Source organism: Cherax quadricarinatus, chromosome 76, assembly GCF_038502225.1.
Source record: "Cherax quadricarinatus isolate ZL_2023a chromosome 76, ASM3850222v1, whole genome shotgun sequence".
NCBI lineage: Eukaryota > Metazoa > Arthropoda > Malacostraca > Decapoda > Parastacidae > Cherax > Cherax quadricarinatus.
Window position 1 is genome coordinate 19571110 of NC_091367.1, and position 20108 is coordinate 19591217.

A 20108-nucleotide genomic window follows, 5' to 3' on the forward strand; every position below is an offset into this window, starting at 1 on the left:
GTCGTGTACGTAGGGAATAACGACATTCAGGTTGATCGTCTGACTGAGTATCAGAGGAAGAGAGTACAGGATCAGGAGGATTGTCAGAGTCTGTCACATTAGTCTGGGTTGGAACATCATTATCATCACATACTAACTTCATATGATCCAAATGCGATTCTTTATACTGACCAGTACTAATCTCTCTAACCTTATACTTATTACCAGTGATATGTTCAACTACTCGATAAGGACCAACAAACTTTTGATCAAGCTTTGGCATTGCAGACGTTTTGTTAAAGTTAATCAGCATAACTCTCGAACCTACTTTGATTTTGGATGGCTTTGATCGAGTGTTTGCGACTCTTGTGAATTCAGCTGTTGATTTATGAAGTGTTTCACGGATTCTTCTAAAAACACTTTGAGCTAAGCTGGTACGAGTTGCTATGAAATCATCAGGGTTGTAATTTGGTTTCGGATTAGAATATAACAACTCATAAGGCAAACGTTTATCTACACCATACAATGCATAATGTGGAGTGTCACCTATAGAAACATTGTAAGCAGAATTTATAGCACACTGCACATCAGGTATAACTTCATCCCAAGTTTCACTATTGGGATTGATAGTGGCTCTCAAGACATCAAGTACTTTCTTATTGGTTCGTTCCGCTAACCCATTGCAGGCAGGATGATGAGGAACAATGGTGGATTTAGAGATCTTGTACAAGGTACACAAATTTTCAAGAATTTCATTACAGAATTCACCTCCATTATCTGTTACTAGGGACTTAGGGGTGGTATGCCTGCAGATAATGCGTTCTTTAAACGCTTTAGCTACTGTCTCGGCAGTCTTATCTGCAATAGGAACTAACTCGCAATATCTGGTGAAATGGTCTACCATAACACACACATGTTTGTTGCCTTGGAGGGAACATTGGAAATTAGTTAACAAATCTAGCGCAACTCTTTCCCACGGTTCGCTAGTAGTTGGATACACTTGGATTGGATTAGGACCATTAGCATTGCCTTTATGTTGCATGCAGACACTACATTTCCTAACATACTCAGAAATATCAGTTGCCATTCGAGGCCAAAAGTATTTCAATCTGGCTTGTTTTACTGAACGATCCATACCAGGGTGTGCAACACCTGGTACATCGTGAACTAGCTGTAAGGCTACATTCACTAATGACTGTGGAATTACTAACTGGTATACTCTTCTGCTAGGAGTACCCAACTCGGCTGTTCGATACAGTAATTCTTGGTTCATGACAAAGTCACTGATGGGTGCTGGTGGCTTCACATTCAGAATAAGATCTTCCTGGAGCAGGAATCGAATCACACCAGACCACATGGGATCTGTTCGTTGAGCATTCTTTACATCTTCAGCACTAAATGGAGGGTCTGCAGTTACTATACTAACATGTCGCGATAAGGCATCTGCGACTACATTTGACTTGCCAGGTAAATGCTCAAAGGTGGGATTGAACTCTTGGATAGTCAAGGTCCATCTAGCTAACCTTCCAGTAGGTTGTTTGTTCTGGAATAAGGGTATCAGTGGAGCATGATCTGTCAAGACATGAACAGAGTACTGATAAATAATGTCTCGGAAGTGCTTTAAGGACCATACTATTGCTAAAGCTTCTTGCTCAGTTACTGTATAATTACGTTCAGCCTTCGTAAGGACTCGGCTAGCAAATGCAACTGCGTTGTACTTGCCATCGGTCTTCTGAGCTAGTACGGCACCTATGCCAATTGAACTAGCATCAGTTGTCAGATAGAAAGGCTTAGAAAAATCTGGAAATTTCAAAATTGGAGCAGATGTTAGCTTTTCTTTTAGAGTTTGGAATGCTCTTTCTTGACGGAAGGTCCAAACAAAAGGAGCATCTTTCTTAAGCAACTCAGTTAGAGGAGCAGCTATGGAAGAAAAATTGGCAATGAAAGATCTATAAAATCCTGCTAAGCCCACAAAGGATCTTACGGCATCAGCAGTTTTGGGAGTTGGAAAATTTAGTACTGCAGTTACCTTACTTTGGTCAGTCGTAACCCCTCTAGGAGTGACTACGTGACCAAGAAACTTAATTTCTGATCTGAAAAATTGACATTTTGACAGTTTGATATTTAAATTGGCTTCTTCAAGCTTACCAAGCACTACATCAAGTCTTTTCAAGTGTGTATCCACGTCTTTAGACATGACGATTACGTCATCTAAGTACACCATAAGTGCATTACCTATGAGACCTCTAAAGATATTAGTCATGAGCCTTGAGAACGTGATAGGGGAAGATCGTAATCCAAATGCCATATGGAGGAAGTGATAATGACCTGTAGGAGTGGAGAATGCAGTTATATCTTGGCTGTCCTCGTGAAGAGGGACTTGCCAAAACCCTTGTAACAAATCCAGGGTTGAAAAGACTTTGTTATCTCCAATATTACGTAAAAGATCACCGAGTACAGGAAGTGGAAAGCGATCTGGAATGGTTTTTGCGTTTAACTTCCTAAAGTCAATTACTGGACGCCAAGTACCATCCTTCTTAGGTACTAGTATCAAGGGTGCATTCCAAGGTGAATTGCTAGGTGCAATAACTCCATCATCAAGCATTTGATTGATCAATTCTTCTGCGACAGCAACTTGTGAATGAGGCATTCTGTACGCAGGTATGTAGATAGGTCTAGTACCAGGTTCAAGTGGAATACGATGGGACAATAAGTTCGTTATACCCGTCTTCTCACCTGGTAAAGCAATGGCTTTACGACGTTTGTTCAACAGAGTCAACAAACGCTTGACTTCATCTGGGAAGTCAGTGGGAGCTAAGTCTTTCTCCTCAACTGGTGGAACAGATTGATCCAGTGAAGTGGATGAGGTCTCCCCGGCAGAAATAGCACCGACCCACTGGTCAGGTGACAACTCATCCTCTACCTGAACAGGGTAAGGATAGTGAACAAGGTCAACAAGATTGGTATTTGCTCTAAGGCGAACACTGTGACCAGAAGTGTTGGCCAGGTAGAAATGGATCTTACTATCTCTTACAACATGTAAGGATGGTTCAACAAATAGACCTTTTACTTTGCAGGAATCACTGTCAACTAGGACGTTATCACCATCTGGAACACTAGGAACAACTACAGACACTCTAGTGAGGGCACTAGCCGCAACAGAAACGTCTTTCTGCAGACGGCATGTGACGTCAACAAGAGATGGCATTACTAGTTGCAAGTAATTGTTTTCCGACAAGGCGTCCCCTGTGGAGAAACTACTACTCGAACTAGCAGGCATTGCAGGGATAGGTTGAGCACTCAAGGCAATCTGAGCGTCCTCGGACACTTGAGGCATCGGACTATCCTGCAATTCTGAAGGTATAGGTGGAACACTGATGGGAGTGACAGAATTACCAGTGCCTGACCGCTTGGGTACGCTACTGGAGAATGCATTAGCTTGTAAGGACTTAATCCGTACATCATACTCTGCAGCAGTATAACAGATTTCGGATCCAAGCTGGTAACCCCAGAATGGAACGATCAAGTCGTCAATTTGTGCATGCCATCGATAAGGGTCGAGCACAATGCGTAAGTCGCGCATGGAAGCAAATCCCAGTAGAAGGTCACCAGGGAAAGTAATCTGGTCGACAACAAAGAAGGAAACAGTGAAGTCTCTACCTTGGATAGAAAAGGTTAGGGAAGTCCGACCTCGGACACACAGGTGAGAACCAGATACTCCACTAAGGGAGGACACAGGAGTCGGTTCTACGAGAAGGACATGTCGTAACTTCTTATCCTTAAACAAACTAGACCTAATAATATTGATTTGCGCACCAGAGTCCATGAACAATTGAACTTGCGCATTATAAACAGATGCTTGCACTATAGGGCCTATGGTTGCATTGGAAGTTATGTGCAAACAAAAAGGTGGATTTTCATCAGAAAAGACTTGTTCTACTCCATCCCCAAAATCATCTATGTCAGAGACATGTGAAGCAACAACCTCAGCAGGGTTGTCATTCTCGAGACTGCTTAAGGCTTCAAAGGAATTGTGAACGGGGATGGTGTACTCATTATCACCTACTGTCACCATGGGACGGTTTGACTGGGGCGCTCGAATTCCCCCGACTGGGAAGAACGAGCCTGGTTCTGGTTAGTTTGAGAATTGAAAGAATGAGCCTGGTTCTGGTTATTTTGAAAACCACGAGATCTGTTTCCTCTACGGGTTCTGCGGTTGGAACGACCACGGAAAGACCTAGAGTACTGAAGGTTATAGAGAGCATTACACTCAGATGTGTCATGTCCATGTATTCTATGATAAGTACAGTAGGGAAGATCTGAGTACTCATCATCAGTACGACGCCTCTTAGGATAACTATCAGGACAATTAATTGCAATATGACCACGGAAACCACAGTTATAACAATTCCGCCGACTATGGTTACTGAATGTACTATGAATACTACGAGGTGTATAACGACTCTGTACACTGGTTCTTGGTGATCTCTGAGATGGTTGACGACTACGATTTGTCTCTGTGGCGCAAACAAGAGGTGGTGCAGACTGAGGCATATGTGTGACATTACTTTTAATACAAGGGAAAGTACCCTGGGGGCACAAGGAACGTACATGATTTAAGGCTGTAAGTGGTTCCATCGTTACAGTTGGAGGATGAGCCTCATAAGCACACACAGAAGCAGGCGGCATTAGTTCTTTAATTGCTCCAAAAGCTGCTATTTTAGCAATTGATTCTGTAAATGGTTTAGCCTCTTCAGGGAGAAAAGATGATGATTGGACAGCATTGATAAATGATGATAAAAGTTTGTCTAATCTAACAGCAAATGCACTCAACGATTCATTACTCATGGGTGTAGCATTCACTAGTTCCCTAAGAACGACATATGGATCAGCTGTTTTTACTGGGACAAGGGAAGAACGAATCAGTTCCTCATATTGTGACCACTTAGTAAGATTCCTGAAGTCTCGCATATCAAGATCAACAACGTGAACAGCAGCAGGAGATCGATAAAGAGCTTCTTTAGCAATTCTGATAAGGCTTTCCTCAGAAGGAGGACCTTCACCTAGAGCACTAGCACGAGAACGAATGGCTGCAAACCATGCTTCAAGACTATGTACATGGCCATTGAATAAAGGTAACGCATCAAGGGAATCACGAGTATAACTATAATATCTCGGTGTCTGGGTCGGTCTTTCAGTCGGTAAGGAACTGTGAGGACTGATGACAGGACCAGCAGTAGCCTGAGAGGTCTGAGTGTCGACATTCACTAAAGTATCACTTGACGGTATGTGAGACATAATGGCAAAGTAGCACGAGAACAAATAAGGCAAAAATAATGAACAATAAAAATGATATAAAATTCTAGAATTGAAATGAAAAGATATACAACTAATTTTGCAGAATAATGTCTAAATACACTGCAAGAGGAAGGAAAACTCAATTCAAAGGACTATTGACCACGAAAAAAAAATTTACATTGAAATATACAAGTAAAAATATTACTGGAGACTGAATTAAATTCAAAATGAGCTGTCTTTACTCTTGCTAATAAAGAAATTAATTAATTAAATTTTTTAAATCAATGTGAAAGTGTAAAATAAAATTATTAAATTGTTAACTGGGAAATTTAAGTATTTTCTAAGAATGCATAGACAAAATTAAAATATAATTCATAAAAATATCAATAAAAGAAAATAATTCACTGCAGAACAGTCCAACAAAATAATTCACCTCAGAACAAGTGCAACAATAAGGTGTAGAAACAATCACTGCAGTAATAAAGTGTCACTGGGAAAACTCAGGTAAAATAATGAATTAAAATATGAAGATCAAAAAAAAAAATAAACTGATTGAACACTTTAACTCTTAATTGTAAATTAGACAAAACAATTTACTCAACAGAGTAAGGAAAACACTTTACGTTAAAAGTAATTGAAATTGCATCAAGAGTGAATTTGTTCAAGAATCATATGAATAAAATAAAACACAGGAACAAAACAGGTAATATAACACTTACAGTGACGGAGCACACTTCATTAAAATATATTCTTACAACAAAATCCTGCTGTGGATACAACAAAATCTTGCTGTGACTGATACGACAAAAATTTGCTGGCAAAAATAATGGTACACAGTCTGCGAAAAAATTAGAGGAATGAGACACTGTTGGCATACGAAAAAAAAAGACACACAGAAATAAATGGATAATTTAGTATACTGGGGTGAATATCACTGCATGAAATACAATGCCTACTGGAGAATACAACGCTGAAAGAATACAATAAAAAAAAATGAATCACTTCACACAGGGTGACTGACTGGTACACTACACAATAATACTTACTAGAGACAGGAGTAGCATAAGAAAAAAAAAACACAGAATAAAAATATAAGATAAGTGAAAACACTGAAAAATATTGTAAAAATAATGAGTCAAAGAATACTGCGTTTACACTGAAAACACAAGGTTTAGAGTACACAAGCAAATTTACTATAAATGTCTCACACACGCAAATGTCTTTAAATGCAAGAAAAATGTCTCAAGAAAATTATCACTGAAGTCGGGAGTAGTAGACGGGCGGTGACGAGTGATGAGTGGGCGGGTGGTGTTTCCTCCTCCACTCACACTGTTGTCGTGAAGAAATGCGCTCTCTAGGCGAACTCACATAACTGGCTTTATCGGTGGCACCAGCTACAATCTCTTGACCAATTATGTGAGCCAAAACAGTACTAGGACCCGGTACAAGGGTGCAAACAACCACAGGTAGATGGGTGGATGGCTGGTGGTGGTGGGAGAGAGTGGTGGTGGGAGAGAGTGGTGGGTGTGACTCTCGCTGGGGTACTGCCGCGCACCCCCCTCTACCCACGAAGGTGGCTTGATAACCCACTCTATGCCACAGGAATGATGAAAACCACTCTTAGCATCCAACAGGAGCACAAAGCGATATAGACAATACTTCAGAGGAACTTGGCTTACTTCTTACTGCGTGGCTTACTTCTCTCTCTCAGCTGGGTTAGAAGCTGGGTTGGCTGACTGGCTTACCCCACGAGAATGGCTGACTGGAAGACGTGTAACGATGCACAAAGCATGGAGGAGCAGTTGGATGACAGGAGAGAGGCTGGATGATAGACTGACTGGCGTTCACTTCCACAGTCTGGCTTACTGACTGGCTTAATTGCAAAATCCGGGTCAACCCCTCGGAGATTGAAGCAATTAGCACACGAACTAAGCCAGGAAGCTTGAAACGGCTGCAACAGGCTTGCAGGCAGCAGGTTGTGAGGGGAGTAGGCGGCTGCTGGCTGGTGGTACAGGGCAGTGGCTGGTGGGCGACGATTCACCTTTGACCCTGCCGTCTACTCACAACAGTCTTCAAACGCCTTGAATTACCCTTAAAAACGTAAATCCACGCTCCACACCGCTGTACACCATTTATCATGTGGGAGTTCGATACGTGGATTAGGTAAGAAATACTCACGTAGGCTGTTATTACGTATAATTGCTGTTATGTGGAGGGAGCCCTTGCCAGCTGTACCTATCTCCTTGGTAACACCCGTAATACTGACTAGCCGGCTGCAGTACCCTATGTGAGGGGGCCTTTGAACTGCTGAGGTCAGCACAATATGAATTCAGATAGTGACTCAGGCAGAGACGGTTGGTCGTTGAGTCAACGGACGGTTACTGGTAACTGGTTACTACTACTGAGATGTATATATATATATATGTATATATATATGTATATATATATATATATATGTATATATATATATATATATATATAGGATGGGGTCCACCTCTGGTAAATTGTGGGACCCATAGCTTCGGAGAAGTGGATAAAAAGGCTTCAAGGAAGAATATTTGGATTTCTTCCTGAAGCCATTTGAATATTCCACTTCCCCTACCACCCCATCTTTTAAACTATCTTTTAAACTATATATATATATATATATATATATATATATATATATATATATATATATATATATATATATGTTGTACCGAATAGGCAGAACTTGCGATCTTGGCTTAAATAGCAATGCTCATCTTGCCATATAGGACAAGTGAAAATTTGTGTATGCAATAATTTCGCCAAAATCATTCTGAACCTAACGAAAAAAAATATATTTCACTGTGTTTGTTTAGTATTAAATTATTGTAAACAAATCTAAAATGTATTTAGTTGGGTGAGGCTAAAATAAATTGTTCTTGTTATAATAAGGATAGGTAAGTTTTCTAAGATACTTTTGGTGCAAAATTATAAATTTTTACATTAACATTAATGAAAAATATATATCTTTAAAAGTATAAGAGAAAATTTTAGAAAGGACTGAATTTTAAATGAGTTCTTGCTAATTGACCAGTTTTACTTATTCGGCACGACATATATATATATATATATATATATATATATATATATATATATATATATATATATATATATATATATATATTATATATATATATATATATATATATATATATATATATATATATATATATATATATATATATATATATATATATATATATATATATATATATATATATATATATATATATATATATATATATATATATATATATATGTGTGTGTGTGTGTGTGTGTGTGTGTGTGTGTGTGTGTGTGCCTGTGTTTGTGTGCCTGTGTGTGTGTGTGTGTATATATGTAAGAGTTTTTAACCATCCAATTGATTTTCAAAAAGTTGAGAAAGTAGTATCAAGCAAGTCCATGGTCGACAGGAATATAATTGAATCTTGTTTCATAAAAAGCAGTTTTGACAATAATATGAATATTTCCTTTGGTTTATGTAAATTAGATCCATTTAAAATTAATAGAATTTGGGAAGAATTTAATAATACACTGGACGAATAATAATTTTTTAAAGTTCTTATTTCTTGGGTACAATAGTTTGTTGGTGGGCTGTTTGAAGGACCTGTCAAGTTCGGCCGGCGGGCCTGCTGTCTCGCGTCAGGTGTTGTGGGATCTGATATTGAGGTGTGGGCTAACCCTTTATATACTCTCCTTTGATGCTTTACTTTCATTGTTCCTTGATAATGTGAGTAGTCACGAAAGCGCTTGGAATTTCACTACTCTTTCACAGTGGTTGTTTTGCATATTTTAAAATCACCCATTTATTATTATTATTATATATATATATATATATATATATATATATATATATATATATATATATATATATATATATATATATATATATATATATATATATATGTCGTGCCGAATATGTAAAACTGGTCAATTAGCAAGAACTCATTTAAAATAAAGTCCTTTCTGAAATTTTCTCTTATACCTGGAGTTTACCTGGAGAGAGTTCCGGGGGTCAACGCCCCCGCGGCCCGGTCTGTGATCAGGCCTCCTGGTGGATCAGAGCCTGATCAACCAGGCTGTTGCTGCTGGCTGCACGCAAATCAACGTACGAGCCACAGCCCGGCTGATCAGGAACTGACTTTAGGTGCTTGTCCAGTGCCAGCTTGAAGATTGCCAGGGGTCTGTTGGTAATCCCCCTTATGTGTGCTGGGAGGCAGTTGAACAGTCTCGGGCCCCTGACACTTATTGTATGGTCTCTTAACGTGCTAGTGACACCCCTGCTTTTCATTGGGGGATGGTACATCGTCTGCCAAGTCTTTTGCTTTCGTAGTGAGTGATTTTCGTGTGCAAGTTCGGTACTAGTCCCTCTAGGATTTTCCAGGTGTATATAATCATGTATCTCTCCCTCCTGCGTTCCAGGGAATACAGGTTTAGGAACCTCAAGCGCTCCCAATAATTGAGGTGTTTTATCTCCGTTATGCGCACCGTGAAAGTTCTCTGTACATTTTCTAGGTCGGCAATTTCACCTGCCTTGAAAGGTGCTGTTAGTGTGCAGCAATATTCCAGCCTAGATAGAACAAGTGGCCTGAAGAGTGTCATCATGGGCTTGGCCTCCCTAGTTTTGAAGGTTCTCATTATCCATCCTGTCATTTTTCTAGCAGATGCGATTGATACAATGTTATGGTCCTTGAAGGTGAGATCCTCCGACAGGATCACTCCCAGGTCTTTGACGTTGGTGTTTCGCTCTATTTTGTGGCCAGAATTTGTTTTGTACTCTGATGAAGATTTAATTTCCTCATGTTTACCATATCTGAGTAATTGAAATTTCTCATCGTTGAACTTCATATTGTTTTCTGCAGCCCACTGAAAGATTTGGTTGATGTCCGCCTGGAGCTTTGCAGTGTCTGCAATGGAAGACACTGTCATGCAGATTCGGGTGTCATCTGCAAAGGAAGACACGGTGCTGTGGCTGACATCCTTGTCTATGTCGGATATGAGGATGAGGAACAAGATGGGAGCGAGTACTGTGCCTTGTGGAACAGAGCTTTTCACCGTAGCTGCCTCGGACTTTACTCTGTTGACGACTACTCTCTGTGTTCTGTTAGTGAGGAAATTATAGATCCATCGACCGACTTTTCCTGTTATTCCTTTAGCACGCATTTTGTGCGCTATTACGCCATGGTCACACTTGTCGAAGGCTTTTGCAAAGTCTGTATATATTACATCTGCATTCTTTTTGTCTTCTAGTGCATTTAGGACCTTGTCGTAGTGATCCAATAGTTGAGACAGACAGGAGCGACCTGTTCTAAACCCATGTTGCCCTGGGTTGTGTAACTGATGGGTTTCTAGATGGGTGGTGATCTTGCTTCTTAGGACCCTTTCAAAGATTTTTATGATATGGGATGTTAGTGCTATTGGTCTGTAGTTCTTTGCTGTTGCTTTACTGCCCCCTTTGTGGAGTGGGGCTATGTCTGTTGTTTTTAGTAACTGTGGGACGACCCCCGTGTCCATGCTCCCTCTCCATAGGATGGAAAAGGCTCGTGATAGGGGCTTCTTGCAGTTCTTGATGAACACAGGGTTCCATGAGTGTGGCCCTGGGGCAGAGTGCATGGGCATGTCATTTATCGCCTGTTCGAAGTCATTTGGCGTCAGGATAACATCGGATAGGCTTGTGTTAATCAAATTTTGTGGTACGTTTAAAGATATATTTTTTTTCATTAATGTTAATGTAAAAATTTTTAATTTTGCTCGAAAAGAATCTTAGAAAACTTACCTAACCTTATTATAACAAGAGCAATTTATTTTAGCCTAACCCAACTAAATATATTTTAGATTTGTTAACAGTAATTTAATACTAAACAAACACATTGAAATATATATTTTTCGTTAGGTTCAGAATGATTTTGGCGAAATTACTGCATACACAATCTTTCGCTTGTCCTATATAGCAAGATAAGCGTTGCTATTTAAGCCAAGATCGCAAGTTCTGCCTATTCGGCACGACATATATATATATATATATATATATATATATATATATATATATATATATATATATATATATATATATATATATATTATATATATATATATATATATATATTTATATATAAGCAAATATCGCAAACCAAGCTATACAAGATCCAAAACAGCCACGGGAGGAGCAGAATAATAGCTATATATTGAGCAATTTGTATATGGAATTTTTCGAGGCTAGACTGTTGAAGGATATCTTTCCATGTAGAGCTAAATGGTTCAGATATGTGGATGACATCTTGCGTCTTTGGCCAAATGATATGACCCTAGATACATTTTTATCAAGACTTAACGCTCTAGTCCCGTCTATTAAATTCACCGAGGAGAAATAGGTGGACTGTGAACTTCCATTCTTAGATGTGTTGACACACCGGGTTGATAGAACGTTCAAGTTTAGAGTATATAGGAAGGCTACCAATGTGTGCTCATACATTCACTACTACTCCAACCATGAGAGTAGAGTCAAAAGAAGTGTATTTCTTACTATGTTTTTGAAAGCCTATAGAATGTGCAGTCCAAAGTTCCTAGATGAAGAAATTAGGAAAATATTTGACATTGGCACGAGACTGCGATATCCCAAATTGTTTATGGAATCTGCCTTGCTGGCGGCTAAAAGAACCTATAATAGAACAGAACCTAGGATAACACCTCAGACCAAGAATGTGCTGGTCCTCCCATATAACGAGAATTTATGTATAATGCCAAATGCACTAAGAAGATTAAATATACAAGTAGTTTTTAAAAATTCATGGACTGTTAGAAGCATTTTAATAAAGAATTCAACCCCAACAACGTGTTGGTGGTGTTTGCAGAGTTGGTTGCAATGGTAACAATCTCTCCTATTTGGGACACACTGGAAAATCATTGGAGGTAAGAATTTCCCAGCATCGCTATTCGATACGTATAGCACAGGAGTCGAATGTGATTTTCAACCATATTAGAGCTTGTAATAACCCAGCAAACTGGCAGGAAGCAAGAGTCATACCCAAAAGCACATCCCTGGATTAAAACCTCTTGTGGATGATTCCTGAATGTCTGCACAAGATGCATGGGCCCATTTCCCACAGAAGTTGTAAGTAAACCATACCCCCGGCCGGGATTGAACACGCGGTCATAGAGTCTCAAAACTCCAGCCCGTCGCGTTAGCCACTAGACCAGCTAGCTGGTCTAGTGGCTAACGCGACGGGCTGGAGTTTTGAGACTCTATGACCGCGGGTTCAATCCCGGCCGGGGGTATGGTTTATTTGCAATCGTGTCATTACGATTTCTTAAGTCAAGTTGTAAGTAATCCATGCAGAAGCCCATTTGTTGCTGCAGTGGCAGCTACACAGTTTCATGACGTTATTTTTGGTTGTTATACTGTATATTATAATAATAGCCTTCATACATAAGAACATAAGGAGGGAACACTGCAGCAGGCCTATTGGCCCATGTTAGGCAGGTTCAAATCACCTAATGGCTTAAGCCAACGCCCTTACCTATTCAGGTCAGGAAGGAGCAGGGCATCTGACCTAGTAGCACAAGCTAGTCAGGGCCAACTCACACCCACACACACCCAATCATGTATTTATCTAACCTATTTTTAAAACTACACAAAGTCTTAGCTTATATGACAGTACTTGGGGTTTTGTTCCAATCATCCACAACTCTTACTAAACCAGTGCTTTCCTATATCCTTCCTGAATCTTAAATTTTCCAACTTAAAACCATTGCTGCAAATCCTGTCTAGGCTAGATATTTTTAGCACGCTGTTTACATTCCCTTTATTTATTCCTGTTTTCCATTTATACACCTCGATCATATCCCCCCTAATTCTACGCCTTTCGAGAGAGTGCAGATTCAGGGCCTCAGTCTATCCTCATAGGGAAAATTTATGATACATGAGATCAACTGTGTTATCCTCCTTTGAAGGTTTTCCAATGCATTTATATCCATTCTGTAATACAGTGACCAAAACTGAGCAGCATAATCTAAATAAGGCCTAACCAAGGATATATAGAGTTGAAGAACAACCTGAGAACTTCTATTCATATGAAGCCAAGGATTCAGTTAGCTTTATCGCGAACACTCATGCACTGTTGTCTTGGTTTCAGATTATTGCTAACCAAAACTCCTAAATCCTTTTCGTAATCAGTAATATTAAGATTTACATTATTTAGTTTGTATGTGGCATGGTTACTGTCTTGTCCAACAATTAGAACTTTGCATTTGTCTATATTAAACTGCATCTGGCACTTCTCCGACCATTGCATCAGTCTATTCAAATCATCCTGGAGTGCTCTAATATCCTCATTAGAATGAACTGGACGGCCTATTTTGGTGTCATCAGCAAATTTGCTTATGTCGCTATTTATTCCCTCATCTATGTCGTTTATGTAAATTATGAACAACAACGGGCCCAACACTGACCCCTGAGGAACACCGCTTGTGACGTGTCCCCATTCTGATTTCTCCCCATTTATGCAAACTCTCTGCTGCCTATTTGTCAACCATGCCTTTACCCAGGAAAAAATTTCTCCTATTCCGTGTGCCTTAAGTTTCCTCAATACTCTCTAATGTGGAACTCTATCGAAAGCCTTACTGAAGTCCATATACACAATATTATATTCAATACCATGATCTACCTCCACAAATACCTTAGTGAAAAAAGTTAGTAAATTCGTAAGACAGGAATGCCTATGTAAAAACAGTGCTGAGATTCATTATTCAATTCAAGATGGCTACTGCTTTGTAAATAGGTATTACATTTGCCATTTTCCACTTGTCTGGCAGTATGCTAGTGTGTAATAATATATTGAAAAGATCACCCGAAGGTATGCTAAGTTCCTCTTTACATTCCTTTAAAACCCTTGCCAACAGCTCATCAGGGATTTGTTAGGTTTTAATTTCTCTATTTGTCTGAGAACCAAGTCACTAGTTACCCCAGTCGTGCATACTTCATTATCATCCTGAGAGAAAGTGTTGAAAAGTTTACACATATCCTTATCACTGTCAGTGATCTGACCAGAGTTACTCTTAAGTGGGCCTAGCTTGTCCCTAATCTTACTTCTGTATACCTGAAAGAAGCCTTTTGGGTTAGTCTTCGAATTCCTTGCAACTTTAGCCTCGTAATTCCTTTTTGCTTTTATTCTTTTTTTGTATATCTTTAATTGAATATATTTATTTCTTAACTGCCTATCCCCCCATTTGATGTTTTAATCTATTGTTTGTCCATTTGAGATCATTTTCGTTAGATCTAATTTCCCTACTTGGAACATAGGTTGTCTGGGCAGCTATAACTATGCTTTGAAATACGTCATATTGGCAACCAACCCCACTTACCTGACCCATTGTCAGGTCATCCCAATTTAGCCCACCCAGGTAATTTCTCAGTCCCCTGAAGTCGGCCAAGCCGAAATCTGGGACAGAGACTTGATTGCAGTTATCTGGGTAATTCCATAATATATTGAAAGTAAGTGATTTGCGATCACTTTCCCCAAGCTCATCATTAACCTCAAGATTATTAATTAGTGATTCTTTGTTGGCAAGAACCAAGTCAAGCAGATTGTTTCCTCAAGTTGGTTCTGTCACAAACTGTTTTAAAAAGCAATCCTGAATTGTATCAAGAAAGTCATTAAACTCAAGATTTCCTGTTACTTTGTTCCAATGAATTTGTCTAAAGTTAAATCTCCCATTAACACAACAAATGAATGTCGTCCCATAGCAGCTTACTGCGCTCCCCATCAAGATTTGGGGGCCTATAAATCACACTCAAAATTAATTTGGCACGACCCTCTAGAAACTGCAGCCAAACGGATTCTGTGTCCGATGTTTCTAAGCTTATATCTTGTCTAACACAACATTTTAATACGACTTCTTAAGACTGACGTGTTTTTGTAAATGTTTTTTTATTAACACACTGGCCGATTCCCACCAAGGCAGGGTGGCCCGAAAAAAGAAAAACTTTCACCATCATTCACTCCATCACTGTCTTGCCAGAAGGGTGCTTTACACTACAGTTTTTAAACTGCAACATTAACACTCCTCCTTCAGAGTGCAGGCACTGTACTTCCCATCTCCAGGACTCAAGTCCGGCCTGCCGGTTTCCCTCAATCCCTTCATGTTATTTTGCTCACACTCCAACAGCACGTCAAGTATTAAAAACCATTTGTCTCCATTCACTTTTATCAAACACGCTCACGCATGCCCGCTGGAAGTTCAAGCCCCTCGCACACAAAATCTCCTTTACCCCCTCCCTCCAACCTTTCCTAGGCCGACCCCTACCCCGTCTTCCTTCCACTACAGACTGATACACTCTTGAAGTCATTCTGTTTCGCTCCATTCTCTCTACATGTCCGAACCACCTCAACAACCCTTCCTCAGCCCTCTGGACAACAGTTTTGGCAATCCCTAACTTCCAAACTACGAATTCTCTGCATTATATTCACATCACACATTGCCCTCAGACATGACATCTCCACTGCCTCCAGCCTTCTCCTCGCTGCAACATTCATCACCCATGCTTCACACCCATATAAGAGCGTTGGTAAAACTATACTCTCACACATTCCCCTCTTTGCCTCCAAGGACAAAGTTCTTTGTCTCCACAGACTCCTAAGTGCACCACTCACCCTTTTCCCCTCATCAATTCTATGATTCACCTCATCTTTCATAGACCCATCCGCTGACACGTCCACTCCCAAATAGCTGAATACATTCACCTCCTCCATACTCTCTCCCTCCAATCTGATATCCAATCTTTCATTACCTAATCTTTTTATCCTCATAACCTTACTCTTTCCTGTATTCACTTTTAATTTTCTTCTTTTACATACCCTACCATTTATTTTATTTTAATTTCAAACAGGTAATCAAGTAATTAAATAAACAAGAGCCGTCTCAGAAAACAATAATTATTATCTTTGTGTTTCAGATAATATGTGCAGCTTGTTCAGTGCTCTAGTGTCTAACTTATGGCCGGGCAGCTCAGCAGTCAACGCTCTACACTTCAATAAGTGTTTCAGTATTCTCCCACCAGCCAACAACATTCCTTCTTACTCAAGTCTTACAAGTAGTGGGCAAAATCCACTTAATGCTATCAAAGGCTACAGTTGTTCCAACCAGTCCTGCTTCTTAGTTACCTCTGGTTACCAGAACGTTTGGCAGCTTGAATTTCCGCAGAGTCTCACTTACACCCGCGTCATTATTAAACAAGACCCAAGTATTCTCTTCCATGTTGAGGTGCGGGTTGGAAATAATTCAAACTCTAGTAACAACAACAGGTATGGCTACATCTTTCCACCTCCAAATGGCTTAATAATAATTGACCTTCCTAATACAGCTATAGGAAGATTCTTCACACTTGTTGGAGAATATTTTACGTTGAACCTCTGCTACGTCCAGATCTACATCAAGTGAAGAAAGATGACTTATTACTGTAGAAGGATCTATGCAGTTTTAAAGTTTCTTTCCTATCAACTTTATCTGAGCTTAGGCTATATTTAGGCAATACCTATAGTTTTGTCAATTTCCATATATTACCAGTCATAATTTGCAAGTAACGAAAAGACGCAGGTGTATACTTTATCTCAAGTAATCAGATGTTTGCTTAACTCCAGCTATAAGACGCAGTGATAATTTCAGGCCTCACAGACCGGAGTAAATCTTCAACAATTGCTAAACTTTGGGTATTTTTAAAAATAATTTGGATAAGTACATGAGTGGAAGTGGTTGGACTTGCCTACCATGAGCTAGTAAATTTTCTGCAGTAGATTTTTGGAACCTGTGCAAAAGAAAGGAGGAGCACTGTATTAATAAAGGATTTAACTGCTTTAACCCTAGTTGTTGTTGTCATAATAATGTGTTGGTGGTAGTTGTAGGAAGAGGAGGAGGAGAAGGAGGAGGAGGAGGAGGAGGAGGAGGAGGAGGAGGAGGAGGAGAAGGAGAAGGAGGAGGAGGAGGAGTCACTTGAGCAGTAGCACATTACAGCAGCTACAGCAGCTGCAGCAGCAGTAGTAGTAGTCACGAGCTGTAGCAGGCTGAGGAAGGAAGGAGGGGAGATCACAAGAAACGACCGCGAAGTATGTGAGGAGTTCAATATGAGATTCAAAGAAGTGTTCACAGAGAAGACAGAAGGAACTCCAGAATGAGGGAGAAGTTGGGTACACCATCAAGTGTTGGACACAATACATACAACCGAGGAAGAGGTGAAGAGGTTGCTAAGTGAGCTAGATACCTCAAAAGCGATGGGGACCTGATAACATCTTTCCAGAGAGGGAACAGAAGCGCTATGTGTACCACTGACAACAATCTTCAGCACATCTATCGGAACAGGGCGACTACCTGACGTATGGAAGACAGCAAATGTAGTCCCAGTTTTTAGAAAAAGGAGACAGACACGAAACATAAACTACATACCAGTGTCACTGATATGTATAGTATGCAAAGCCATGGAGAAGAGTGGCAGAACACCTAGAAAGGAATGAGCTTATCAACGACAACCATCACGGTTTCAGGGACGGGAAATCCTGTGTCACAAACCTACTGGAGTTCTATGACAGGGTGACAGCAGTAAGACAATAGATAGATAGATAGATAGATAGATAGACAGATAGATAGATAGATAGATAGATACAGAGAGAGAGAGAGAGAGAGAGAGAGAGAGAGAGAGAGAGAGAGAGAGAGAGAGAGAGAGAGAGAGAGAGAGAGAGAGAGAGTGGGGTTGGTAGACTGCATTCTCTTGGACTGTAAGAAGGCGTTTGACAGAGTTCAACATAAGAGATTAGTGCAAAAGCTGGAGGACCAAGCAGGGATAACAGCGAAGGTACTGCAATGGATCAAGGAATACCTGTCAGGAAGACAACAGCGAGTCATGGTACGTGACGAGATGTCAGAGTGGGCGCCTGTGATGAGCGGAGTTGCACAGGGATCAGTCATAGGATTGGTGCTGTTTCTAATATATGTGAATAACATGGCTGAAGGAATAGACTCAGAGGTGTCCCTTCTTGCAGATGATGTGAAGTTGATGAGAAGAATTCAGTCGGACGAGGACCAGGAACAGCTACAAAGGGATCTGAACAGGCTGCTGGCCTGGTTCAGAAAGTAGCTCCTGGAGTTCAACCCTACCAAGTGCAAAGTCATGAAGACTGGGGAAGGGCAAAGATGACCACAGTCGGAGTACAGTCTAAGAGGCCAAAGACTACAAGCCTCACTCAAGGAAAAGAATCTTAGGGTGAGTATAACACCGAGTACATCTCCTGAGGTGCACATCAACCAAATAACTGCTGTAGCATACGGGCATCTAGCAAACCAAGAATAGTATTCCGACATCTCAATAATGAAGTACGCAGCACCAGTTTGGAACCCACACCTAGTCAAGCACGTAAGGATTAAATTAGATCAAGTGTAAAGATTAACAACAAAACTAGCTCTTGAGCTAAGGGGCATGTTGTACGAGGAGAGGTTATGAGAAATCGACCTGACGACACTGGAGGACAGGAGAGATACGGGGATATGATATGATAACGACATAAAATACTGAGAGGAATCGGCAAGGTAGATAGAGACATGATGTTCCAGAGATGGGACACAGCAACAAGGGGTCATAGTTGTAAGCTGAAGACTCAGATGAATCACAGGAATGTTAGGAAGTATTTATTCAGTCACTGATGAATCACAGGGATGTTAGGAAGTATTTCTTAAGTCAAAGAGTTGTCAGGAAGTGGAAAAGTCTGCGAAGTGTTGTAGTGGAGGCAGAATCCATGCATAGCTTCAAGAATAGGTATGATAAAGTTCATGAAACAAGAAGTGACCTAGTAGTGACCAGTGAAGAGGCGGTGCCAGGAGCTGTGAATCGACCCCTGTAACCACAATTAGGTGAGTACAACCAGATGAGTGCAGTACAGAAACAGCAGCAGCACCATCAGTAGTCACATGAGCAGCAGCACAATACATTAACAGCAGCAGCATAGTACAGTACAGTAACAGCAATAGTACAGTACAGTACAGTAACAGCAGCAGCACAGTACAGTACAGTAACAGCAATAGTACAGTACAGTAACAGCAGCAGCATAGTACAGTACAGTACAGTAACAGCAGCAGCATAGTACAGTAACAGCAATAGTACAGTACAGTAACAGCAGCAGCATAGTACAGTACAGTACAGTAACAGCAGCAGCACAGTACAGTACAGTAACAGCAGCAGCACAGTACAGTACAGTAACAGCAGCAGCACAGTACAGTACAGTAACAGCAGCAGCACAGTACAGTACAGTAACAGCAGCAGCATAGTACAGTACAGTAACAGCAATAGTACAGTACAGTACAGTAACAGCAGCAGCACAGTACAGTACAGTAACAGCAGCAGCACAGTACAGTACAGTAACAGCAGCAGCACAGTACAGTACAGTAACAGCAATAGTACAGTACAGTAACAGCAGCAGCATAGTACAGTACAGTACAGTAACAGCAGCAGCATAGTACAGTAACAGCAATAGTACAGTACAGTAACAGCAGCAGCATAGTACAGTACAGTACAGTAACAGCAGCAGCACAGTACAGTACAGTAACAGCAGCAGCACAGTACAGTACAGTAACAGCAGCAGCACAGTACAGTACAGTAACAGCAGCAGCACAGTACAGTACAGTAACAGCAGCAGCATAGTACAGTACAGTAACAGCAATAGTACAGTACAGTAACAGCAGCAGCACAGTACAGTACAGTAACAGCAGCAGCACAGTACAGTACAGTAACAGCAGCAGCACAGTACAGTACAGTAACAGCAGCA

The 20108-nt window shown here is 40.4% G+C and overlaps 1 protein-coding gene across 1 annotated transcript in view; it reads left to right on the forward strand.

The window, feature by feature from the left end:
* LOC138854952 (uncharacterized) overlaps positions 1–17057 on the forward strand; it is a 38392-nt gene extending 21335 nt beyond the window's left edge. Inside the window, exon 4 of the mRNA XM_070101106.1 lies at positions 16256–17057. Coding sequence (XP_069957207.1) covers positions 16256–16740 — 485 coding nt within the window. The 3' untranslated portion in view covers positions 16741–17057. The remainder of the gene's footprint in view (positions 1–16255) is intronic.
* The last annotated feature ends 3051 nt before the right edge of the window (positions 17058–20108 follow it).